At 43.1% G+C, this 22,079-nt stretch overlaps 1 protein-coding gene across 2 annotated transcripts in view; it reads left to right on the top strand.

Annotated features, from left to right (window-relative positions):
* The window catches only part of SRSF11 (serine and arginine rich splicing factor 11), a 35,197-nt gene extending 16,672 nt beyond the window's left edge, over positions 1-18,525 (top strand). The window contains exons 4-12 of one of the 2 annotated variants that reach the window (XM_050961055.1): positions 180-272; positions 3,845-3,894; positions 4,602-4,729; positions 5,849-5,930; positions 14,420-14,551; positions 15,221-15,310; positions 16,278-16,373; positions 16,904-17,042; positions 17,153-18,525. In XM_050961055.1, coding sequence (XP_050817012.1) covers positions 180-272; positions 3,845-3,894; positions 4,602-4,729; positions 5,849-5,930; positions 14,420-14,551; positions 15,221-15,310; positions 16,278-16,373; positions 16,904-17,042; positions 17,153-17,347 — 1,005 coding nt within the window. In that variant the 3' untranslated portion in view covers positions 17,348-18,525. Of the gene's footprint in view, positions 1-179; positions 273-3,844; positions 3,895-4,601; positions 4,730-5,848; positions 5,931-14,419; positions 14,552-15,220; positions 15,311-16,277; positions 16,374-16,903; positions 17,043-17,149 lie in introns of both variants that reach the window. The other variant, XM_050961054.1, reaches the window with a different exon arrangement.
* Positions 18,526-22,079: the final 3,554 nt, after the last annotated feature.

The raw sequence follows: 22,079 nt of genomic DNA, 5'->3' as shown, positions 1-22,079 counted from the left end.
TGCTTCAGTTTGCAAATATACAAGTAAGAGAGGTGAAGTGCTCTTACTGGCATTTTTTGCTAAAGGATATATTAATGTACATGTTTGTTAGATGGGGTGTAAATAAGGAGGTGATGTGGTAGTGTTAAAGGAATTGTACTGTGCCAATGCCTGTTTTTTAATTATCATCTGTGTTATAGATTGGTGCTGTTCCTTTAGCTGCTTTGGGAGCTCCTGCTCTTGATCCTGCCCTAGCTGCTCTTGGGCTTCCTGGAGCAAACTTAAACTCTCAGGTATATACATGACTTTTTATTCTTTTCCCATCTCTGGCAGACTTTTAGACTGTGATCAGTAGATTGTGATCCACCAGTATATTAATTGACTGATTGAAGGTCTAGGACTTGCTATATTTATTCCTGAACCAGTACTAAAAAGAATACTGCTGTAGCAAGGGACCAGCATTTGACGTAATTTTAAGGTCCAATAATTTGTAGAAATTAATCCCATCTTTCGTATGATATAGTGCATTTGTTTATGGACCTAGCAGTGTGGTAGTACACCTTAAAAATCCTTTTGCAATCTTGCTTCTTTTCTAATTTAATACTGCCACTTGAGATAATGTATACTAAAGAATTACTGTTTCTAAACCCCAGTGTTTGATTCCAATTGAAGACTTGGAACACCAGCGTTCAAGTGGTCAGACTCCTGGGGAAATTCTGTGCCAAAAAATTAAACATTCAGCACAAAATATTTTAAAATGCTTCAAATTTTATTTGTCAAAATAACACTTTATAATCATGTCATTTTCAATTATTTTGGTAATTTTATTTCAAAATATCTGTCAGCAAGAATGTCTGTAACAATACAGACACACACAAAAGTTCCCCCAGGAGTAAAATGTTAAAGAAACTACTATGACAACCTAATTCCTCTTTTCTTTGCCCCCCAGAGCCCAGCAGTGCCCCTCTTCCCCCCCCCACCCGGATACCTGCCCCTTCAGCCCAGCCATCCACCCCCCCCCCCCCCGCCCTCCTGGAGCCCAAGGATCCAGAGGAAGAAACAACCTGAAATTCAGGGCTTGTCTACATCAGAAAGTTGCAGCGCTGGTGAGGGAGTTACAGCGCTGCAACTTTGAAGGTGTACACATCTGCAGGGCACCACCAGCGCTGCAACTCCCTGTTTGCAGCGCTGGCCGTACTCCCGTTTTGTCTCGGGTGTAGAGGATCCAGCGCTGGTGATCCAGCGCTGGTAATCCAATGTAGACAGTTACCAGCGCTTTTCTTGACCTCCGTGGAAGGAGGAAGCCTCTGGTAATCAAGCTGGTCTCCTTTCCCGGTTTGCTCTCTCGTTCCCGGAGCCCAGAGCAAGCAGGTCTCCTTCCCTGCGGTTTGCTGGGTGGCTCCGGGAACGAGAGAGCAAACCGCGGCGAAGCGGGTCTCCTTTCCCGGTTTGCTCTCTCGTTCCCGGAGCCCAGAGCAAGCAGGTCTCCTTCCCTGCGGTTTGCTGGGTGGCTCCGGGAACGAGAGAGCAAACCGCGGCGAAGCGGGTCTCCTTTCCCGGTTTGCTCTCTCGTTCCCGGAGCCCAGAGCAAGCAGGTCTCCTTCCCTGCGGTTTGCTGGGTGGCTCCGGGAACGAGAGAGCAAACCGCGGCGAAGCGGGTCTCCTTTCCCGGTTTGCTCTCTCGTTCCCGGAGCCCAGAGCAAGCAGGTCTCCTTCCCTGCGGTTTGCTGGGTGGCTCCGGGAACGCGAGAGCAAACCGCGGCGAAGCGGGTCTCCTTTCCCGGTTTGCTCTCTCGTTTCCGGAGCCCCGAGCAAGCAGGTCTCCTTCCCTGCGGTTTGCTGGGTGGCTCCGGGAACGAGAGAGCAAACCGCGGCGAAGCGGGTCTCCTTTCCCGGTTTGCTCTCTCGTTCCCGGAGCCCAGAGCAAGCAGGTCTCCTTCCCTGGGGTTTGCTGGGTGGCTCCGGGAACGAGAGAGCAAACCGCGGCGAAGCGGGTCTCCTTTCCCGGTTTGCTCTCTCGTTCCCGGAGCCCAGAGCAAGCAGGTCTCCTTCCCTGCGGTTTGCTGGGTGGCTCCGGGAACGCGAGAGCAAACCGCGGCGAAGCGGGTCTCCTTTCCCGGTTTGCTCTCTCGTTTCCGGAGCCCCGAGCAAGCAGGTCTCCTTCCCTGCGGTTTGCTGGGTGGCTCCGGGAACGAGAGAGCAAACCGCGGCGAAGCGGGTCTCCTTTCCCGGTTTGCTCTCGCGTTCCCGGAACCCCCCTTGAAGCCGCCCAACAGCGCTGCAGTGTGGCCACATCTAACACCACTTGCAGCGCTGGTTGCTGTAAGTGTGGCCACTCTGCAGCGCTGGCCCTATACAGCTGTACTAATACAGCTGTAACAACCAGCGCTGCAAAACTTTAGATGTAGACATGGCCTCAGTCTCAGGCTTCTGTGGCATTTCCTGCACTCTGTCCTCTCCTTCCCTCAGGGCATGCGGGGAACTGCAACTGCCAGGAACCCTCTAGCTCTCTCACCTTCCCCTCGAGCTTGTTTTCTATGTGCAAGGTGGGCTCCACTGGGTCCAGCGACCCTTAGTGGTGGCTAGCAGGACTACAGTCCATTTCTGTGGGGGAAAAGAAATTATGCGCACACAGCATTAATTTCTGCAAAATTTTGCATTGCACAGTGGCACAGAATTCCCCCATAGTAAGGTCTCATATGCAACTCTATCATATTTTGAGAGATCAGATGCTGAAATCATATATAAAATATAGTTTGAAAAAAGCATTGAGTTGATAGACCACTACAAAACATGTTCAGTGCTAAACATCCCAAGCAAAGATTAAAGACAGCTTTTTAAATCCATAGATTTAGAAATAATCTCTCCATCTTAATTTTTTTTTTATAATACACCGTAGGATTTCTTAGACACTGTTGTCTTAAATCAGAGTGAAATAGTTACAATAATCTGTTAGTACATGAACCACTTAAGTAATGGTGATCATGCAGACTCCACGCTCCTTGGCTATTATAGCAAGTGTCCTTTTAATGCAGCATAAGAAACATACCATTTGGACAAACTTGTCTTATGCATTGGCTAGGCACTGTGTCTTATAACTAAAACAAGCAATTTAACATGAAAAATATAAACAATTTAACTAGACCCTGGAAAAATCTTTCATTTTTAAGTAGCTGTCCTTTCTGGCTGCTTAGCAGTTTGATTACAAAACAAGTTGGATAGTTCTGCAAGAGGCCACCTACGAAATAGTGAGTTATTATGGAGGAGATTTGCTGTCTGTGATAGTAGGTAGCAAGTGGCCTTATGTACAGGTTTGACTGTAGTATCTTCTGGATTTTCTTAAGTAAGAGCAGGAAAATTGAAATTTATGGGTGGGTTAGAGAAAATCTATAGGAAAAGAGACTCTTCGTTAGTGCTTCTGCTTGAAGGATTGTGAGTATTGTACTGCAAATGTAAAAATAGGCACTCTGAATGGACGGGTGGGTGAGCCCTCTGCCTAAGACAATTAGGAGATAAATTGTAAGCACTATGAATTGTCAAAAAAGAAAGTGCCTTATTCCTTTTCAGGAAAGATGCTATTGACTGGGATATATTAAAAGGAGAGCATTTAGATTCACGTGCTTCTGAGTGAAAAACAGTTCACCTTCTAGGATGGGGCAAGCAGTCAACAGATTTCACAAAAACAAGGATTAAAAACAATGCAGGCACTTTGGCTGATTAACCCTTTAGTATTTCTCAACTGTAAGCACTCTGTGCTTTTTGTTTTTAGCTATATTCCATGTGTATTCAGGCATGGTGGTTAACCTGTTAATGTGTTCAAGCAAATTTAATGCTTTTCAACATGTTTTAAAATGTCTCTTCACAGTCTCTTGCGGCAGATCAGCTACTAAAGCTTATGAGCACAGTGGATCCAAAGTAAGTGGAAGTGATACCTTTCAGTACTTAGGTTTATATTGGGGTGCACTTAATCTTGAGAGTAATGACTTATGTCACTCAATACTGACGCATTTCCCACACCTGGCCAAATAAAGGAAGGAAACTGGCTTCCTGTGGAAACCACCTGGGGTGAGGGGAAGGGGGAAAGGTGGTTCACCGTAGGCATCAAAGACTTTCTCTCCTAATTTGGTGGCGAGAGGAATTCAGTTTTTTCATTACTTCATGCCCTTTATGTAAAGAAACTTGTGGTGCACTCACTTTAATCCTTTTAAACCATTAGCTACGAGCAAGTCTGTTAGTGTACACCTTGCACTGGAACAAATTGACTTCTAAAAACAAGAAGTTAAAGTGGAATCTTGTGTTCTAGAGGTTAAATCAATCTGAATTAGTTTACTTTTTCCTCTAAGGATTTACCATGTTAGCTGAACAGAATAAAAATTTCTGCCTTTTCAAAAATATTTGAGAGGTAACATTGGCAACAGGTATCTGTACAAGACAATAGATGGACCCCTTGCTACTTGTGGGCTGGATAGTGGTACACTGGGCCAAGGGACTAAGAGGATGCAAGTTGTCCCATGTTCTGGTACTCTGTATCACCACTTCCAGCACAGAGCAGCATTGTGGAGCTTGCTAAATTTTTTTGAATTTGAAGTTTCATTTTCACTTCACTTAATGGCTTGTTCCAGGTTGAACCATGTAGCTGCAGGTCTTGTCTCGCCAAGTCTGAAATCGGATACCTCCAGTAAAGAAATAGAAGAAGCTATGAAAAGAGTAAGAGAAGCACAATCACTGATTTCTGCAGCCATAGAGCCAGGTAATTGAACTACTTTAAAATTTTTTGGTTAAACACAATTTTTGGCAATGTAGCCACTAAAAAGGGCTTATCCACTGTAAAACGTAGTTTTCATACTTCCTTATGTATGGGTTCATTTTTAATTGCAAAGCATCTCACTTACTGCAGAAGATCCTTCAGAGTGGCTGAATGATTCTCCTGGAGCTCAGTTAGACCACACAATTATTATTCTGTTATGTAAATTTTGGAAGAGTGCTCTGGAGAATGAATTAGTGAATGAGACACATCATTTATCAAAGTGCATTAAATTGAAGATGATGAAATGCCTAAATCGCCCTCAGAATGAATTCTAGAAAAGTTGCTATAGACACCTCTGCTTCAAGTATTTTATTGAAAATATCAGGTGGTCAGATCACTTGGTTGTCAGTAAAGTGTGCTATTCTCATTGATTGCTAGTGTTTATGTGACCAGATTAGAAAGTAGCAAAAAAGGAGAGGAGTCCATTTTTGTCATAATTTGGGATTAAAATTCTGTTTTGGGGAGAGTTGGGCAAATTCACTTTCACTTTCAAATTCTAATTTTTTCATTTTGTTGCTTTATGATAGTTAAAGAAGTCTGAATGCTTTAAAAGTATTTTGGGAGAGAAGGGAACTTCAGAGAAGCTCCACTGATCAGAAATGTTAACTCTAGTCATCTTGATTCCTGTTCTAGGACTCTCTTTTAAGGATCCAGTGCAGTGAGTTGGGTTTCTCAGCCCTTATATGAAAGAGTGGGAATGCGGAAACTTTAACATAACAAGTTTTTCTTCCCACAGCTAAATGCTTGAGTTAAGCAGGTGTGAACAAAAGTTTTCACTAGTATGAATAAAAATCACTTCCCCTCTAAATCAAGTTTCATGTTATGTCATAATCTTCCAGTTCTCCAGAGCATCTTCCAAGAACAGGCTAAACCAGACTTGAATTTCTGATATTTAAAACAAAACAAAGTTACCACCACCAAAAAACAACTTTTCAGGCTTGCTTTTGCTTCTTTATGATGTCTGAAGAGGGTGCAAACACACACTTAATTTCTTTTATGGATCTCCCTAAAGATAGATACCACTTTTGTCCTTGTACTAATGTTTCCCCTTCTTAATTTCAGATAAAAAAGATGAAAAACGAAGGCATTCAAGATCAAGATCACGATCAAGAAGGAGGAGAACTCCTTCTACTTCTAGGCACAGGTTAGATTTCTCACTCCATAAATATTAACAGAAAAAAGTGCCTTACACATTTCCTTCAAAAATTTGTTTAAAATGCTAAGCTTGGCAATGCCAGCTGTTAGGTATAAATAGAGAAAAAAGCAAATCTTCTTAGTGCAGTTAAGTTGAGCACTAGGACCAGTGCAGAGCATGAAAGTGGGTGAAGCCCTGTTCATGTAGACGGCTTGGGACCATGGATTGGTTGTAGCACAGACAGTGCTGTACTTTACAGCACCAAGAGTTGCACTAGCAACTTTTTCGTAGCCTTAGAAGTGTCCACTGAAACATTTTTTTTTTTCTCACCCTGTGTGGTGGGGCAGATGCCCCACACCAGCAGAAAAAGGGCTAAAGGAGAGCTAATGGTCTCATCTAGCCCCGCCCTGCTATACCTTTAGCCAGTGCCATGCCTGGAGGGGGAATAAAATGAGCCAGACTCTCTCTGTTTGGGGCTGGTTGATCAGAAAGGAGGGACAGAGCTCCACCTGGAGGAGCTTTGCGGGCAGAGCTGTAGCAGGACAGGCCTGCTAGATGAGGCAGTTGCTGGAGAGGAGCAGTTAGACTCCAGGAGTGAGCAGCACACAAGTAAGAGAATGTGGGAGATAAGTCTGAAGGGAAGGATGGGGTGCCCACTGGAAGTCTGAGGGATGCCCAGTATTGAGTTGGGCTTTCTTTTTGTTTGGGCACTTTTGGTGCCTGAGTGCTTTCCTTCCTTCCTCTCCCTGCCGCCCCCCCCCCCCCAGGTGTGCCCCAAGGGGTATAAGACAGAAAGGACAATTAGCTGGTGGGCTGGAGCCCTGTGACAGTAGACGCGGAGGTGGAGACCTCCCTTAAGACCTGCGGCTGTGTTACGGTGCCTAGAAGGTCCCCAGGAGGGTGCTGCTCTCCATGCTATATGGATTGATGAAGAATGCAGGCAACGACCTTCTTCTGTGGAACGGAGCTGGTCAGACCTTAAAAAAAGGAGGGACCCTAAACAAATGCCACCAGCCCCTGTAGCTGGATGCATATGGATTAGCTGCTGAAGTGAATGGCTGAGCAGAATGCTCAACAGCAACTCTTCCTGCAAATGGCCAACCAGGAGGAGCAGTTAATCCTGCGATCTAGCAGCCCAACAGCAGCAGCTGGTACAACAATTGGTCACTCTAATACAGCCAGCCACTACAGTGGTACCAGCAGGCCTAGACCCAGTGGCAGACTCTGTTCCTGTCAGGAGCAAAGATAGGGCCTAATAGTGATATCAATGCGTTCCTCAAAATCTTTGAACAGGTAGTCATAGCAGCTCGTTGGCCCCTTGAACAGCAGACAGATTTGCTTGCCCTGTACTTAAACTGGAGTGTGCAAATGGCTTATATACTTTAGATCCTTTTACTGCCTGAGATTGTGCGCATGTCAGAATGGCCATCCGCAATGCTCTTGATGTCTCAGAAGAAGTGTTCTGACATTTCCTGGAGGAGTAGTATCCTCTGAGAACATGGCTCCTTCCAGTTGCCCAAAAGCTATGAGATGTGTTGGAGATGGCTCAGACCTAGATGAAGACATGAGCCCAGGTGGTAGAGATAATTTTACTCAGATAGTTCACTCAGATACTCCCCCTCTCCCAACCCTCCCCCGAGGGAAAAGACTGGATCCTACAGCATCAACCTGAGGCAATGACTGATACCCTTTGCCTCACGGAATACTGTCTTGACAACCAAGATCCCCATGATGATGATCTGCTACGGGGCTGCTGAAGCCAAGGGACGAGCACAGAGAGCTGGCCACAGAGGCTGACATCTTGGCAGGGGTGCCACCCTGCTGACCCTTACCAGGACTCATGAGGTGAGGTCCTGTGTGTTGCAGGGACCTTGGATAGCCTGGACCAAAGATCTGGAGCTGTTGACCTGGGTCCCAGTTCAAGAAACCACCAGCCTGCCTGGGCTTAAGAAGGGAACAACCATAGAAACTGAAGTAGGGGGACCTAACTCAAGAGGGGACCTTTCAGGGATCCCAGGTGGTGCTGATCACAGCAACAAAGCCCAAAACGTTTGCGTTTTGATATGGCTGTCCTGGGCATTGGTCCCAAGATGACAGCTTTGGCATATCTGGATAGTGGGAGCCTATGCTTGAAGATCAAAACCTTATGAAGTTGATCACACTCATAAGAGTGAATGGGACAGAAGTGGTGAGTCTTTTGGACTCTGCATATTCTCAATCCTGATGTTGAGCTTGGTGGTCCCAAATCCTGGGTCACCCTGGGGAACTCTCCTTCTACAGTGTGTGCATGGGGACATGAAACTGTACCCTCGTGTTCAAGTTATGCTCTCCCAAAATTAGATTAATGGTTGGCCTGGCCCCATCACTTGCCTATCCAATTATTAATGGTTGAGATTGGGAATATTTCAGGGATCTGATGAAGGAATCTTTGGGACCTTTTTCTGAGCAACGGGTCTCCCCCGTTCCACACACCCCAGTCAACCTGATGTAGGAGATGTTCCTGCTCCTGGAGAAGAGACTTCCACCCAAATTGGCAACAGCCAAACAGAGCAAGGCCCAATATGATCCCAACTCGGAGAACCTTCCTTCCCGTGTATGAGATCATAACAAAATTTTCAACCTCATTGAAGAGCAGAAAACTGATGACATGCTGAGCTGACCCTGTACCCAAGTGATGGTTTTCAGTGAGGAATTGGTGGAACCTTGACAAGATGAAGCTTTCCTCATTTTGAGAGAAGGCCAACCACCTGTTCCACCTTGAGAGAGACTACCAGACCAAGGAAATCAGAAACCAGCTTCTGGTGTCTAGATCCTACCAGAGGGAGGTCATACGGCTGGCCCACACCAGACCCTTCATGGGCACCATGGGATGGAGAAAACACTGGCTCAAATTCTAGCCTGAGTCTTTTGGGGTGTTTGTGGGGTTTTTTTTGTTTTTTTTTGGCCTGCAGTGTATATGGACTTCCCCAACTCTTGTGCTTCCTGTGCCAGCTCACAGCACTCTAGACAGTGGTTCCCCTGCCACTCATGAGCATACCCTTTGAATGTATAGGAATGAATGTAGTTGGCCCTGGTAAGTGTGCTGCAGGCTACCAGTAAATTCTGGTGCTTGTAGACTGTGCCACCTGGTATCCTGAACCTCATACCTGTGTGCTTCATGAATGCCAGAGTAGCTGCTTCTGAACTTTTGAAGATCTTTGCCTGGGTTTAGGTTCCATGGGAAATTATAATGGACTTGGGTACAAACCTCTTTTCCCAGACAATGAAGCAAGTATGTCAGTTGTGAAAATGAAGACTCTCTGAATGTCTGTCCACTGTCCCCACAGAGATGGGCTAATGGAACACTTTAACAAGTTGCTAAAATATATGCTGAGAAGGTTCGTAGCTATGGATATCTGCCTCTGGGACCATGTGAAATGCCACAATCCTCCACCGGCTTCCCAACATTTGAACTATTATGTGGGAGACAAGCAAGAGGGATTTTGGATCTCATTCAGAAAATGTGGGGAGAACGGTCATCTCAAGCTGACATTGTGGTACAGTGTGTCCTTAGCCTTCAGGAGAAGCCTGAAGTTCTAGGCTCATTTGCCAGCAAGAACCTTCAAGGTGCCCAGATCAAGCAGGAAGCGTCTTGTCATAAAGGGATCCATCTCCAGGTGTTTCACCCTGAGGATCAAGTTCTCGTGTTATTTCCAGTGTGAAATCAAAGCTGCTCTCAGGGGCCTTATGAAGTAATACAAGTGGAGCCTGTGAATTTTGAGATCCAGCAAGCAGACAGAAATTCACAGTTTACCTCATGAATCTTTTAAAGCTATGGAAAGCCTTGTTCATAGCCCACTACCTGCTGGAAACCAAATTAGTCCCACAAGCCACTGCAGTCTTGAGGACTGAGATGATCAAAATTAGGAGTAATGTCACTCCAGAACAGAGGGTCCAGCCCCACCAGTTGATCACTGCCTTCTTCTCCACTGTTTTTTCTGTGCAGCCCAGATGAACTCATCTGGTTGCCCATCACATCCAGACTAAACCAGAACACTAAATCCAAGAAAGTCTACAACCCCATACCCAGAGGATGAGAGAAACTGACTCGTGCTCCTAGTTCACAGTGCTAGTGCTGAGAATAATCGAGGAGTTTACTGACTGGAGAGCCCAATAACACTGGTCCCTGAGCCAGTTAGGACCACTTACTTTTGCATAGATTTCAGGAAAGTCAGCATATTGAAAGTTGATGCCTACCCTCTGCCATATGTTGACTAATTCTTGATTGGCTAGATGAGGTGGAGTACATTACCTCATGTCTGAGACCTGGAGAAAAAACAGCCTTGCTTCCTCTTTTGGCTTCTTTTCAATTCTGGATTTGCTGTTCGGATTCCAGGAGCCCCCAGCCACATTCAGAAGGTTAATGGACCAGGTCCTCCAGCCCTATAACATGCTGCTGCATACCTGGATGACATTGTAATCTGTAGTCATACTTGTGAAGACCATCTGAAACATGTAACTGCCCTATTCCTGTCCCTGAGGGTGGCTGGCCTTTCTGCAAACCCTACTAAATGCTGTCTGGCAAAAATGAGAACCTACGTCGAGTGCACACTGGGAAAGGGCAAGGTGCAACCCTTGTGGATAAGGTCCAGGCCCTACAGACATGCCTCTCATCAACCTCCAAGAAACAGGTACACTGTTTCCTAAGACTGGCTTCTTGGCCATTGCAGCCTCCCTCATGGATCTCATTAAAACGAATAGCCCGAAGAAATTCCAGTGGACTTGCTTGCTTGCTGGATCTCAACATTTTGTGAAAAGGCCTTTCAAACTCATAGGGCTCATCTCTTCTGAGAGCCTGTCTCGTATAGCTGCAACTTCACCAGGAAATTCCCACTACAGAGCAACACCTCTGTGGGACTAGAGGCTCTCTTATCCCAGTTGGTGGAATGTGAAGAACACCCCCATCCTCTACCTTAGTTGGAAATTATTCCCAGTGGAGAGAGCCTATTCCACAATCAAGAAAGAGACGTAGTCAGTGAAGTGGACCATGGACTCGCTGTTATACTACCTTGACAATAATTCCACTTTTGTTAGCAACTATTCCCCGCTATGTTGCCTCCACACCATGAAAGACGCCCAGCCCCAAATTGAGATGGTATCTATCTCTCAATCCCTTCTCCTTCCACATCCAGCACATCACCCAAATTCTGATTGTTTTTCTTTGGAGAGGGGAGAGCTGGTGGGGGAGGAAGGTACCCAAGATAGTATTGGGGGGTGCGAGGTGGGATGGGATAGATAGGCCCACACCAGCAGAGAAAGAGTTAAGGAGAGTCTGTTTGCTCAGCTAGCTCCCCCTGCGCTATATCTGCACCCAGTGCCAAACCTGAAGGAGGAATAAAAGGACAGAGCCTGGCTGTTGAGAGCTGGCTGGTCAGAAAGAAAGATGGAACTCTGCCTTGCAGCCTGAAGAGCTGTGGGAGAACAGGTCTGCTAACTGGAGGAGCATTTAACCTTAAATAGGCCGTGCATGAGTAAGAGACTGGGAGACAGGCCTGAAGGGAAGGGTGGGGTGCCCCACTGGAAGACTGGGGGATGGCCCACAATTGACTTGGGTTTTCTTTTTTATTTGGAACTGTTTTGGGCCTCAATGCCCCTCCCCCTGCTCTCCCCCCCCCCCACCTCCAGTGGGATAAGACTGAAGGGACAATTAATTCCTGGGCCAGAGCCCTACTACAGTGTCACCAGAACGGGGGACTCATTTCTCTACCTGGGAGACCCAAGTTAGGGCACTTGAAAGATCCCCATCCATGGGGGTGCTGCTCCTGCCACACTGTTACACAATGTTTATAATCTAATTCCAAGTTATTTTACCTCCTATCAATGCAACTTAAAAATTGATTGCATTAACCTTCCTCAATCAAATAACTTATTCAACAAATAAACCTGTTTTATCGTTTGGCTAATCTTGATGTTTTTACTCATCCTACCATTGCATCACCTACGCCAGGGATAGGCAATCTTTGGCACACAGAGCACCAGGGTAAGCCCCCTGGCAGGCCTCGCCGGTTTGTTTACCTGCTGCGTCCGCTGGTTCGGCCGATAGCGGCTCCCACTGGCCGTGGTTCACTGCTCCAGTCCAATGGGGGCTCCTGGAAGCAGTGGTCAGCACATCCCTTGGCCCGCACCGCTTCCAGCAGCCCCCGTTGGCCTGGGACTGCGAACTGCGGCCAGTAGGAGCCGCGATCTGCCGAATCTGCAGACACGGCAGGTAAACAAATTGGCCCAGCCCGCCAGGGTGCTTATCCTGGCAAGCCGCATGCCAAAGGTTGCTGATCCCTGCTCTATACTGCAAAGTAATGTCAATTTGTACTTCTTTAAATCTGTCCTTTCATTTTTCATCCTTAGTTATATAATCCGTGCTCTGGTGATCACGTCTAGATTTCTGCAGCATTCTCTTTAAGGTTGACCATGTTTTCAAAATCAAACACTGGGAAACTTTTTGGTTACAACATACATTTGGGTTATGAAATATTCAGACACACACAATTATATGTGCTGGTGCCCTACTGCCAGCTTCTGATTCAACAATGACACATACATATTTGATACTGTCTCACATGACCATCTTATAAATAAACTAGGGAAATGCAACCTAGATGAAGCTACTATAAGGTGGGTGCAAAACCGGTTGGAAAACCATTCCCAGAGAGTAGTTATCAGTGGTTCACAGTCATTGTTAGATGGGCATAACAAGTGGGGCCCGCAGGTATCAGTTCTGGGTCTGGTTCTGTTCAATATCTTCATCAATGATTTAGATAATGGCATAGAGAGTGCACTTATAAAGTTTGCAGATGATACCAAGATGAGAGGGGTTGCAAGTGCTTTGGATGCTAGGATTAAAATTCAAAATGATCTGGACAAACTGGAGAAATGGTCTGAAGTAAAAAGGATGAAATTCAATTAGGACAAATGCAAAGTACTCCATTTAGGAAGGAACAATCAGTTGCACACATACAAAATGGGAAATGACTGCCTAGGAAGGAGTACTGTGGAAAGGGATCTGGGGGTCATACTGGACTACAAGCTAAATATGAGTGAACGGTGTAACACTGTTGCAAAAATGCAAACATCATTCTGCCATGTATTAGCAGGAGTGTTATAAACAAGATACAAAAAGTAATTCTTCTGCTCTGCTCTGTGCTGATTAGGCCTCAACTGGGGTATTGTGTCCAGTTCTGGGCACCACACTTAAGGAAAGATGTGGGCAAATTGCAGAATGTCCAGAGAAGAGCAACAAAAATGATTAAAGGTCTAGAAAACATGACCTATGAGGGAAGATTGAAAAAACTGGGTTTGTTTATTCTGGAAAAGAGAAGACTGAGAAGGGACATAACAATTTTCAAGTACATAAAAGGTTGTTACAAGGAGGAAGGAGAAAAATTGTTCTTAACCTCTGAGGATAGGACAAAAAGCAGTGGGCTTAAATTGCAGCAAGGGAGGTTTAGATTGGACATTAGGAAAAACTTCCTAACTGTCAGGATATTTAAGCATCAGAGTAAATTGCCAGGGAGGTTGTGGAATCTCCATTAGTGGAGATTTTTTTAAGAGCAGGTTAGACAGGTCAGGAATAGTTTAGATAATACTTAGTTCTGCCATGAGTGCAGGGGACTGGACTAGATTCTATGATCTCAAAGTGGATGATATTTTCAGAACATTCACTTTTAGTTTAAAAAAAAAATACTCATTTGACTCTGTCCTCACTCCAGAAACACAGTTTCTTATACTGAATGCATATTCCACTGGGCTGTTTGCTCCTGGTAAACAGCAAATTTTACTCCATATACTAGTGGCTTAAACACTTTGGGGTTTTTTTTTAAAGAATGTTTTGACTGATTAAATGGAAAACCAGGATGTTTTTAGGTGTTCCAATACAATCTCTCTGGCCTCTTAGTTCTTACCTTGCACCTCAATAGTCTGTCCACAATTAGGTCATGCTAATTATGTCCCTCCTGTCTTCATACTACTCTACTGGGTCTCCTAAATCTTCTGCATCAAGTTTCAGCTTGTTCCCACCTTCAGATCTGCAGCGTTCCACTGCTGCTTGCATCTCTGATCTGCCTGCCAACATGCTTTACCCAATATGTTTTCCTCTGGCGGTCATTGCCATGCCTTCTATGTTGCTCCTACAGCTGATCAGTATGTAGTATGCATTTACTTTCTCCATTTCAAATAATTCCTCCAAAACTTCCATGCCACCCTATCAGTTTTCTTCTGCCACCATAAGTGTGTACTCACATACCAAAATAGATAATGTTGCATAGCTGATAGAGGTTTCCATCACTCACTCATCACCTGTACTTTGTGGCACTTGCTTTTCTGTTGTGGCCTTTCTGAGCATGACTTTATGGGGTCCATCATCTTCATTTTTTCTGTATGCGCTGACAGCGTTTAACCAATAGTCTAGTATGTCTAGGTCAAATATATTTTTGTAATCCTGTGGCTAATGCGTTGTTTGATAGACGATCAAGAAGCAGATCAAGGAGGAGGTCACATTCAAAGTCAAGAAGCAGACGGCGATCTAAAAGTCCAAGAAGGAGGAGATCTCATTCCAGAGAGAGAGGTAGAAGGTCTAGGAGTGCATCCAAAACCAAGTAATTCCCTCTTGCTACTCCTAAAATTTGCTAGAAAGCCAGATGTTAATTCTGAAATATATGTAATTTAACATCTGTTAAAGAAAATAACCAGGTCATCAAATACTACCAAGTAGTTTTTATTACTGTGCCACAAAATGGAGATCTTAACTGTACTAGGTACTGAAGCATAGCACTGACAAAGTTAAACAAATAGCATTTTTGTAGAATTTAACTTTGAATGTCTTTGAGGAAGTATCTTTATAAGAGTAGGTTTGTGTTCCACTGTGATGCCCGAAGTTAAGACATCTCTGAATATGTATTTAGGCACTTAAATGTGGCCTCGTCATAAATGCTGAAAACATGCATCTCCCATTAGTTGCAATGGGAGCAGCAGATGCTTATTACATTTAAAAATCAGTTGTAACTTTTAGCATCTAAGCTTGGTAATTTCTTCTTGGATGTCTCAGGAAGAATTAAAATAGCTGTTCTGCTATTTCAGTAATTGTCCTTCTTTGCTTTCTCTTTTTCACTAATGAGTTTCACACTGGAAAGGGACAATCAGTTTGTACTGTAAAATGTCTTGAGAGTTGTGATTATCTGGTATTATTTCCTATTCTTCTGACATGCAAATATTTGTCTCCTAAAACTGACTGATTTTGAATATGTAACATTTCATTGCCTTTCAAGGGATAAAAAGAAGGAAGAGAAAGAAAAGAAACGTTCTAAAACTCCACCAAAAAGCTACAGCACAACTAGACGATCTAGAAGCACAAGCAGGTACCAGAATTTGGGTCACTTAGTCTGTGTTTCAAGGATTAGAATATAGTGGTATTGGTGTAAAAGTTTCTAACCTGGTGTGTGACAATTATCCTCTTTCACCTCTGAAGAAATCAGTTATTTGCTGCAGTGTGTTGCTGTAGGTTATGAATTAGCACTTCAACTAGGGTTACAGAGACTTACAGGAGCTGTTTCAGCAAGACCACCACAGCCCATTTATCAAAATACCTGCAGCTCCCACTTCAAGGAAAGTGAAACAGAGACTCGGTCTCACCTGGAGCATTTAAAGAAATCTGTGCAACGCCTTATTGATCTAGGCACATCTCTTCATTTGTTTGGGGTTTGTTTGTTTTTTTTTTTTACTGTAAATCTCATACACAAGGAAAAAATACCAACCTTAAATTAGCACACTCAGTGTCTTTCTGGACTCTTGAAAAGATCACAATTCAGAGGTTGTTTACTGTGACAGCTTGAAAACTACAGGAACATATCTGCGTTTATTTTGTCCACATATAAAAGAATAATAGGAGAAAATGTACTTTCAAATAAAGCATCTCTTAAATTAACGTGTGAGAGAGAGAGAGAGAGATGTCCCTGGACTTATGAAGGGGAAAATGAAGTGCCTCAAAGACATTTTAAATGCTAAGAAAGTATTAGTTGGTCTCTGAAAATCAAGCTGTTTTGTCTGATTGCTATAACATTAGTGTAATGGGAACTTATGGCAATTTATTTCGTGATAGTGGACGTAGAATAGAGGGCAGCTTATGCTGCATATCAACAGCTGCATTTGCTTTGCAGTGCTGCTAATAGTAAATGTCTTTTTGATAAAACAAGGAGGAGTGTCTCTGTAGAGCAATGGTCCTTTAGATTGTAGATATGTGCCAGTACAAATATATTTAAGTTAATATAAACTCTGTAGTTTAAACACTTCTGATGTTTTTGGACTGTTATCTTTTAATGTCTACAGAGAACGACGGCGCAGAAGAAGCAGGAGTGGAACAAGGTCACCTAAAAAGCCCAGGTCCCCTAAAAGAAAACTGTCTCGGTCCCCATCTCCAAGAAGGTCAGTGTGCTAGCAGGCCTCTGAGTTCAGTTGCTTTGTAGCTCTAATTTTCCAAGGGGTATCTGGGGAGGAAACAGTCCTGGTACCTGGAATGTTTGAGCTATAGTAGAGGGTATAGTTTTATCCTTTTCAACCAAGGAATCTCTTGAACTCTGCTGTAAATTCTCCATGAGAGGGAAATCCTGAATTTTTGACGATTATTGATCTGGTACTAATAAATGTGTGGGAGGTTGTATTGCATTCTGTATGCATCATAATGTCCTGCCTTGCCCTGTTTAGAAAATTTCCTACACTGTCTTTTCATCTCCCGTTCTTGCTTTGAGATGTGATAGGAGTTGGCTGGTTGTGACTGTATTCTAAAGAAATAGTTAACCTTGGCTGAACTGATGTTTTGTGAGTTTGGTGGCTTCTGGTTTAAACTAGGATTTTAGCATGAGGGGCTGGTTCTTTGTGAGGGAATTACAGTAAAGTCTTAACCTTAGTTTTTGCAATGTGCGAAGATTGAGCAAGGTCCTTTACTGTCATCTTAGACATAAAAAGGAAAAGAAGAAGGATAAAGATAAAGAGAGAGGCAGAGATGAGAGAGAGCGGTCCACGAGCAAGAAGAAAAAAAGCAAAGACAAAGAGAAGGATCGAGAAAGAAAATCCGAGAGTGACAAAGACGTAAAAGTATGTTTAAAAACTTGTTTAGTTTCACTGCCTTTGGTGTAGTATTAACCTTAAACCCATAAGAACCTTGAGGCAAGTTTTACTTTTACTTTTTCATCTCGGCAAAGCAGGTCACAAGGGATTATGATGAAGAAGAACAAGGATATGACAGCGAGAAAGAGAAAAAGGAAGAAAAGAAGGTAGCAGATTCTGCTTCCCCCAAAATAAAGGAATCACCAGTGGATAAGGGAAGTGGAGATTCAGCAAGAGAATCCAAAGTAAATGGGGATGATCATCATGAAGAAGACATGGATATGAGTGACTGAATATTGCCTTTGCAGTGAATGCAGCTGTGGACATGCATCAGTGTCATTCCTGTGTGATTCTTTTATGCTGTACTTGTTAATCCTAAATCTAGATGTATACAGCTCTAACCTATAAATGGTTGTAAAGCTCCTGATATTAATTTACATCAAAAGCTTTATAGTGAGAGGTACTTTGGTTGCCATTCTTGCTATGGCCACGTTGGTTTGAGTAGCCAAGTAGGTCTTACTAACTTGGTGCTGCTTCAAGCAAAAGTGAAAAGCTGCATGCATCTACAGCAGACATGGGTTGTTTATGTTGTATGATCTCCTTTAGTAAATTGACTCACTTATGATAGTGTTTCTAGAGTTTGATTCATTGCAGTAATAGAGCAGTATAGGGAATGCACTGATTGCATGTTAATTGTGGCAGAAACATCTTAAATGTTCAAAGAAAATTTTACAGTGTATGATGGATCTTTTTAAGGGTCTTAAGTGTGGCTACACAAAATTAATATTCATAGTTACATCTGGAAATAAGCATTCTGATATAAGTAGATAATCTTTTTAGCCATGTGGCTATTTTGGGGGTGGGTTGGAGGGTGGGCTTTGTTTCATTTTGACAAGGTTAAAATGCACTAACCTTTTTTGATGGCTAATTTTGACGGTTTTTTACTCAGTCAATTTAAAATCCATCTCAGGCAGTGGAGAGAGGTATAGTTTAACTCCTAACTTCTTCTCTTGGGTCTGGGGAGGTCAAATTTTCTGATGTAGTAATGCAGAGTCTCCTGACTTGCCCAGTGCCCAATGAGTAGAAGTTGCTTTGTGCAGTTTTCGTCACCTAGTTTTTTATTTTATATTTGTTCATGAGCTGAGCATGTTGCAAAAAGAGGTAGTGCATTTTAAAATTGACCTTTGTATGCTTTTAAAAGCAAGTCTACTTGATAATGTACTTTTTACTTGATCTCAAGTTGTATAAACTAATACATTTGTGTTTACTGTCACTGCAATAGTAATCTTATGCATACAGTGATTCCATGTTATGCAAAGTAGTTAGACGAGCTGTTTTCTTAGTTAAAGACGTTTCAGAGCTTTTACTTTTGTGCAAGGTAAAAACAAAAGTGGGCTACAGTCTGTGCCATGTTGATGTACAGTTTCTGAAATTGTTTTACAAGACTTTGATAATAAAACCCTTAAACTTATGCTTATGTTCCTGTAAAACTGTACTTGTATTTATTTACACTATTGAATGTATGAAATTACCTCATTCATTTAGAGTTGTCTTTTTCCCCCCTCATCCACCTCCTTTAACAGAATCACAGTTTAAATCCATATCTCTTACTAGTAACTGTGGTGAAGAAAACTGTTAAGCCAGCCTATCTTTCAGCTCTGAGTTAAGCCTTTTTCCCCCTCAGTACAGTACGTATTTTACCTTAACCGGGGATAAAAGTAATAGACCTGAATGAGAACCTGAAGTGTTAAGTACTTTTCAGATATATTTTTCTCATTGTTAAGTGTGTATTTTCATTGAAATATAAACACTTTCACCTTTTATCTTCTCTAGAATGGTGATGGAAGATTAGCAGGAACAGGATAATGAAATGCAAGGGTTTGCATCAGCTATGCAACTCTAAAAACTAACCTATTAAAGAAGGTCCTGAAATGACACAACAATTCACTGGTTTAAATGAGTAGGTATTGGAATGAAACTAAAACTAGCACAAGTGCTTATAATTTTTGAGTCTGGTTTTTTAAATTGTCACTTTTCCACAGATGTTTTAAAATGAAACTTGCCATTTAGATATGCAGTGTCATTTTTAGAATTTGTAGAAATGTAACTTTTAAAAAACTGTTGCATATTTTGTCAATACAGAGAGGTATATGTCACTACAGAGTTCTCCTAGCCTTTTCTTTCTAGTTGAGTGAAACAAGCTGATAATCTCATTAATCAAGAAAAAAGACATGCATATTGCATCTAATTACACTTCCTTCATGTTTAAATTAATTGTACTTTATTTTGCTAGCAAGTACAGAACAAAAGAGAAAAGCCATCTTGCTTTTTTTAAGACATTTGTAGATTAACACTATTGCATAAGCATTGAACAATGAGGAGAATCCAGTCCTCTGATAACCAACAAGTGTGGTGGGTACAGTCTTGGAAAAACGCTACATAAATTAATTTTACACTATTTTCTGAAATCGGAGCATTGTGTGTTGAAATTGGGGTGTGTGTGTGTGTGTGTGTGTGTGTGTGTGTGTGTGTGTGTATATATATATATATATATATATATATATATAAAAACACACACACACACTATATATTTATTTTATTTTAAAACTCAAGTGCAGGTGCCTGAAAACACAGAGGAAGTAACAAAAATGGTTTACAAACTACCATTTACTAATTCACATTTATTCACCCGTGCAATGAGTGAATGCTTCTACCTGTTATAAAATTGAACACAGAAGCCCTAGTTGCCTTTCAGAAGTCAGCAGGTGCTAAGTTCATTTTTTCACTAGCAGACAACTGTGGGATCATTTTGGAAAATGTTCACTTCTAAATGTAGAATACTTGGAAATTAGCTTAGATCATATCTTAGTGTGTGGGGTGGGGTGGATGCCCCTTCATCAGCTGGGGACAAATATAAATGAGATGTGGCCTAGCAAGCTTTTAATGAGCCCCATACATTCACAGGTACACTAGGTCTGTGATTGGGATCAGCTGCTCCTGATTTTTTTTTTTTTTTGCAGCCGCTTCAAAAACAAAAACAGATTTAATTAACTACTAAAATGTAATCAGTTGAGTGTTCATTGTGCATGGCTCTGTTTTTTCCAAGGTTTTGGAATTTGCTGCAGAATCCAAGTTCTCATTTTTAGAATATTGGATCTTATAGTTGTATAGTGGACCAATTCTAAATGATTATTTTAACTCCCTGAGCCAACACTGGTAGCTCTGCCACATATGAATTGCCCCCACTCCTTTTGATGGAGTGCCAGCTTTGAAGACTGAGAAATGCTGACATTCAGCATTTTAGCAAAATCAGTTACTGTGCTTCTGTTGTTAATAGGAAAACATAGATTCTTCAAGTATATGTCTGTATGGGTGCTCTAACAGAGAACATACAGGCATCCAGGCTTTCTCAGTCCTGTGCAGAGCAGCACCTCAGGCCTCCAAATGAGGCATGTCCCCACATCACTCAGTTCCTTCTTTACTGCCTGCGGCTTGAGATGAAGCAATTGCTTGTCTATTGATTCTCAACTTCCTGCCTTGCTTTGTATTCCATTTATTTTTTCTTTATTTCTTTATAATGTTACATGGTATTGTTTAGAAAGGGTTACTCTTCTCCCCTTCAGTCCTCTACCACTCCGGTTTATGCCAAAGACCCAGAGTTTAAGCCCTGACAGACCTGCCCACTGGTTTTTGCCTTGTAGTGATAGGAGTTCAAGCACTCCCCTGCCTCAGAGGCACCTATGACCCATCTGCATCTAATGTCTGTATGGAGTTTAAAGATGGGTCTCAGAAAGAGGCTAGACTGAAGCTCCTTCTACGGGAGTGCTCACTAGCCTTAAGGGGACTCTGTTTTCCCCTTGTGTACATCAGCCTCAAATTCCTGGACTGTCCCATGACAGCAGCAGCACCTTCAAAGGATAGGACATGTAAGAAGATGACTTTCTCCTTCCAGAGAATTTAAGAGGGTAGGTCATCTCAAACCCCACTCTAAGACCTCACATCCCTTAAGGGGTGCAACTAAGGCTCTATCTGAGCCTGGGTACCAAGCCACTGGTACTGCACAGCAAGCAGCATATAGATAAGTCTTGACACAGGCCTCCAATGCATGCCACAGGACCATTACCTCTCTTACACCAGGGCTTCAGGATCAGAGAAGCTTTTCTACAAGCCTCACTAGTACAATGCCAGGCGCAATACCAGCTCAGTCTTCTGGCCATCATAGGCCTCCAGATTTCTTTTCTCAGAGGAATTGTTTATACTGGAGGTACCAGAATCTCATCTGTTATGGTCCTTTACTGGTACTGCTTAGATTGAACGTTGGTCAGACCTCCAGCCTTCAGTACCCATGTCTGATGCTCCCTCCTTCAGCCCAGGGGATGATACTTCTCAGAGTCTGAAGGCCTTCATAGAGGGCTCTTTCATCACCTTGCTACCACACCCTAATGAGCCAGTATTCAGACCCCTCCAGTCATCCTGGAGACAGGGCTTATGACGATCCATGGGGAGGGATACTTCCCCCCCCTCCATCCCCTCAGTGGGTTTACTAGAATTCCTGGGTCACCTCAGGGAACAATTTTATAAGGGTTCTAACCAGAAAGAGAGACACCCACACCCCCATACCAGCCCATACCACATCATTCACAGGCACCCAAGAAAGGTGCAGGTTATAGTTGAAGGTCCTCTTCTTCCCCCCTCTCCTTCAAAGGGCCTAGCTCTTCAGCTCTCACATGGACTCCTCCCTATGCACTCTGAAGGATTCAAGAGCTACCTTACAGTCAGAATATCAGTTACTGCAACAAAAAGATGGTTTGGTAAGTCTAAATATAACCGCCATCTAGGCTGTTCCCGTACACCCAGCAACAGGCTTTCTGAGACCTTCCTACTTTCAAAGGAGGAGATCTGTGCCTCAGAATAGGGGACTACCCCTTTCTACAGCAATACCTGCACCTCTCTTTAAGAAATAAATTTGGTATCTGATTTGAGGGCCTCAACCAAATATACCCATTCATCTCCCCTTCCTCCCTG

Source organism: Gopherus flavomarginatus, chromosome 7, assembly GCF_025201925.1.
Source record: "Gopherus flavomarginatus isolate rGopFla2 chromosome 7, rGopFla2.mat.asm, whole genome shotgun sequence".
Classification (NCBI taxonomy): domain Eukaryota; kingdom Metazoa; phylum Chordata; order Testudines; family Testudinidae; genus Gopherus; species Gopherus flavomarginatus.
Note: the sequence above shows the minus strand (reverse complement) of the source record. Positions and strands in the feature narration are given on the sequence as shown.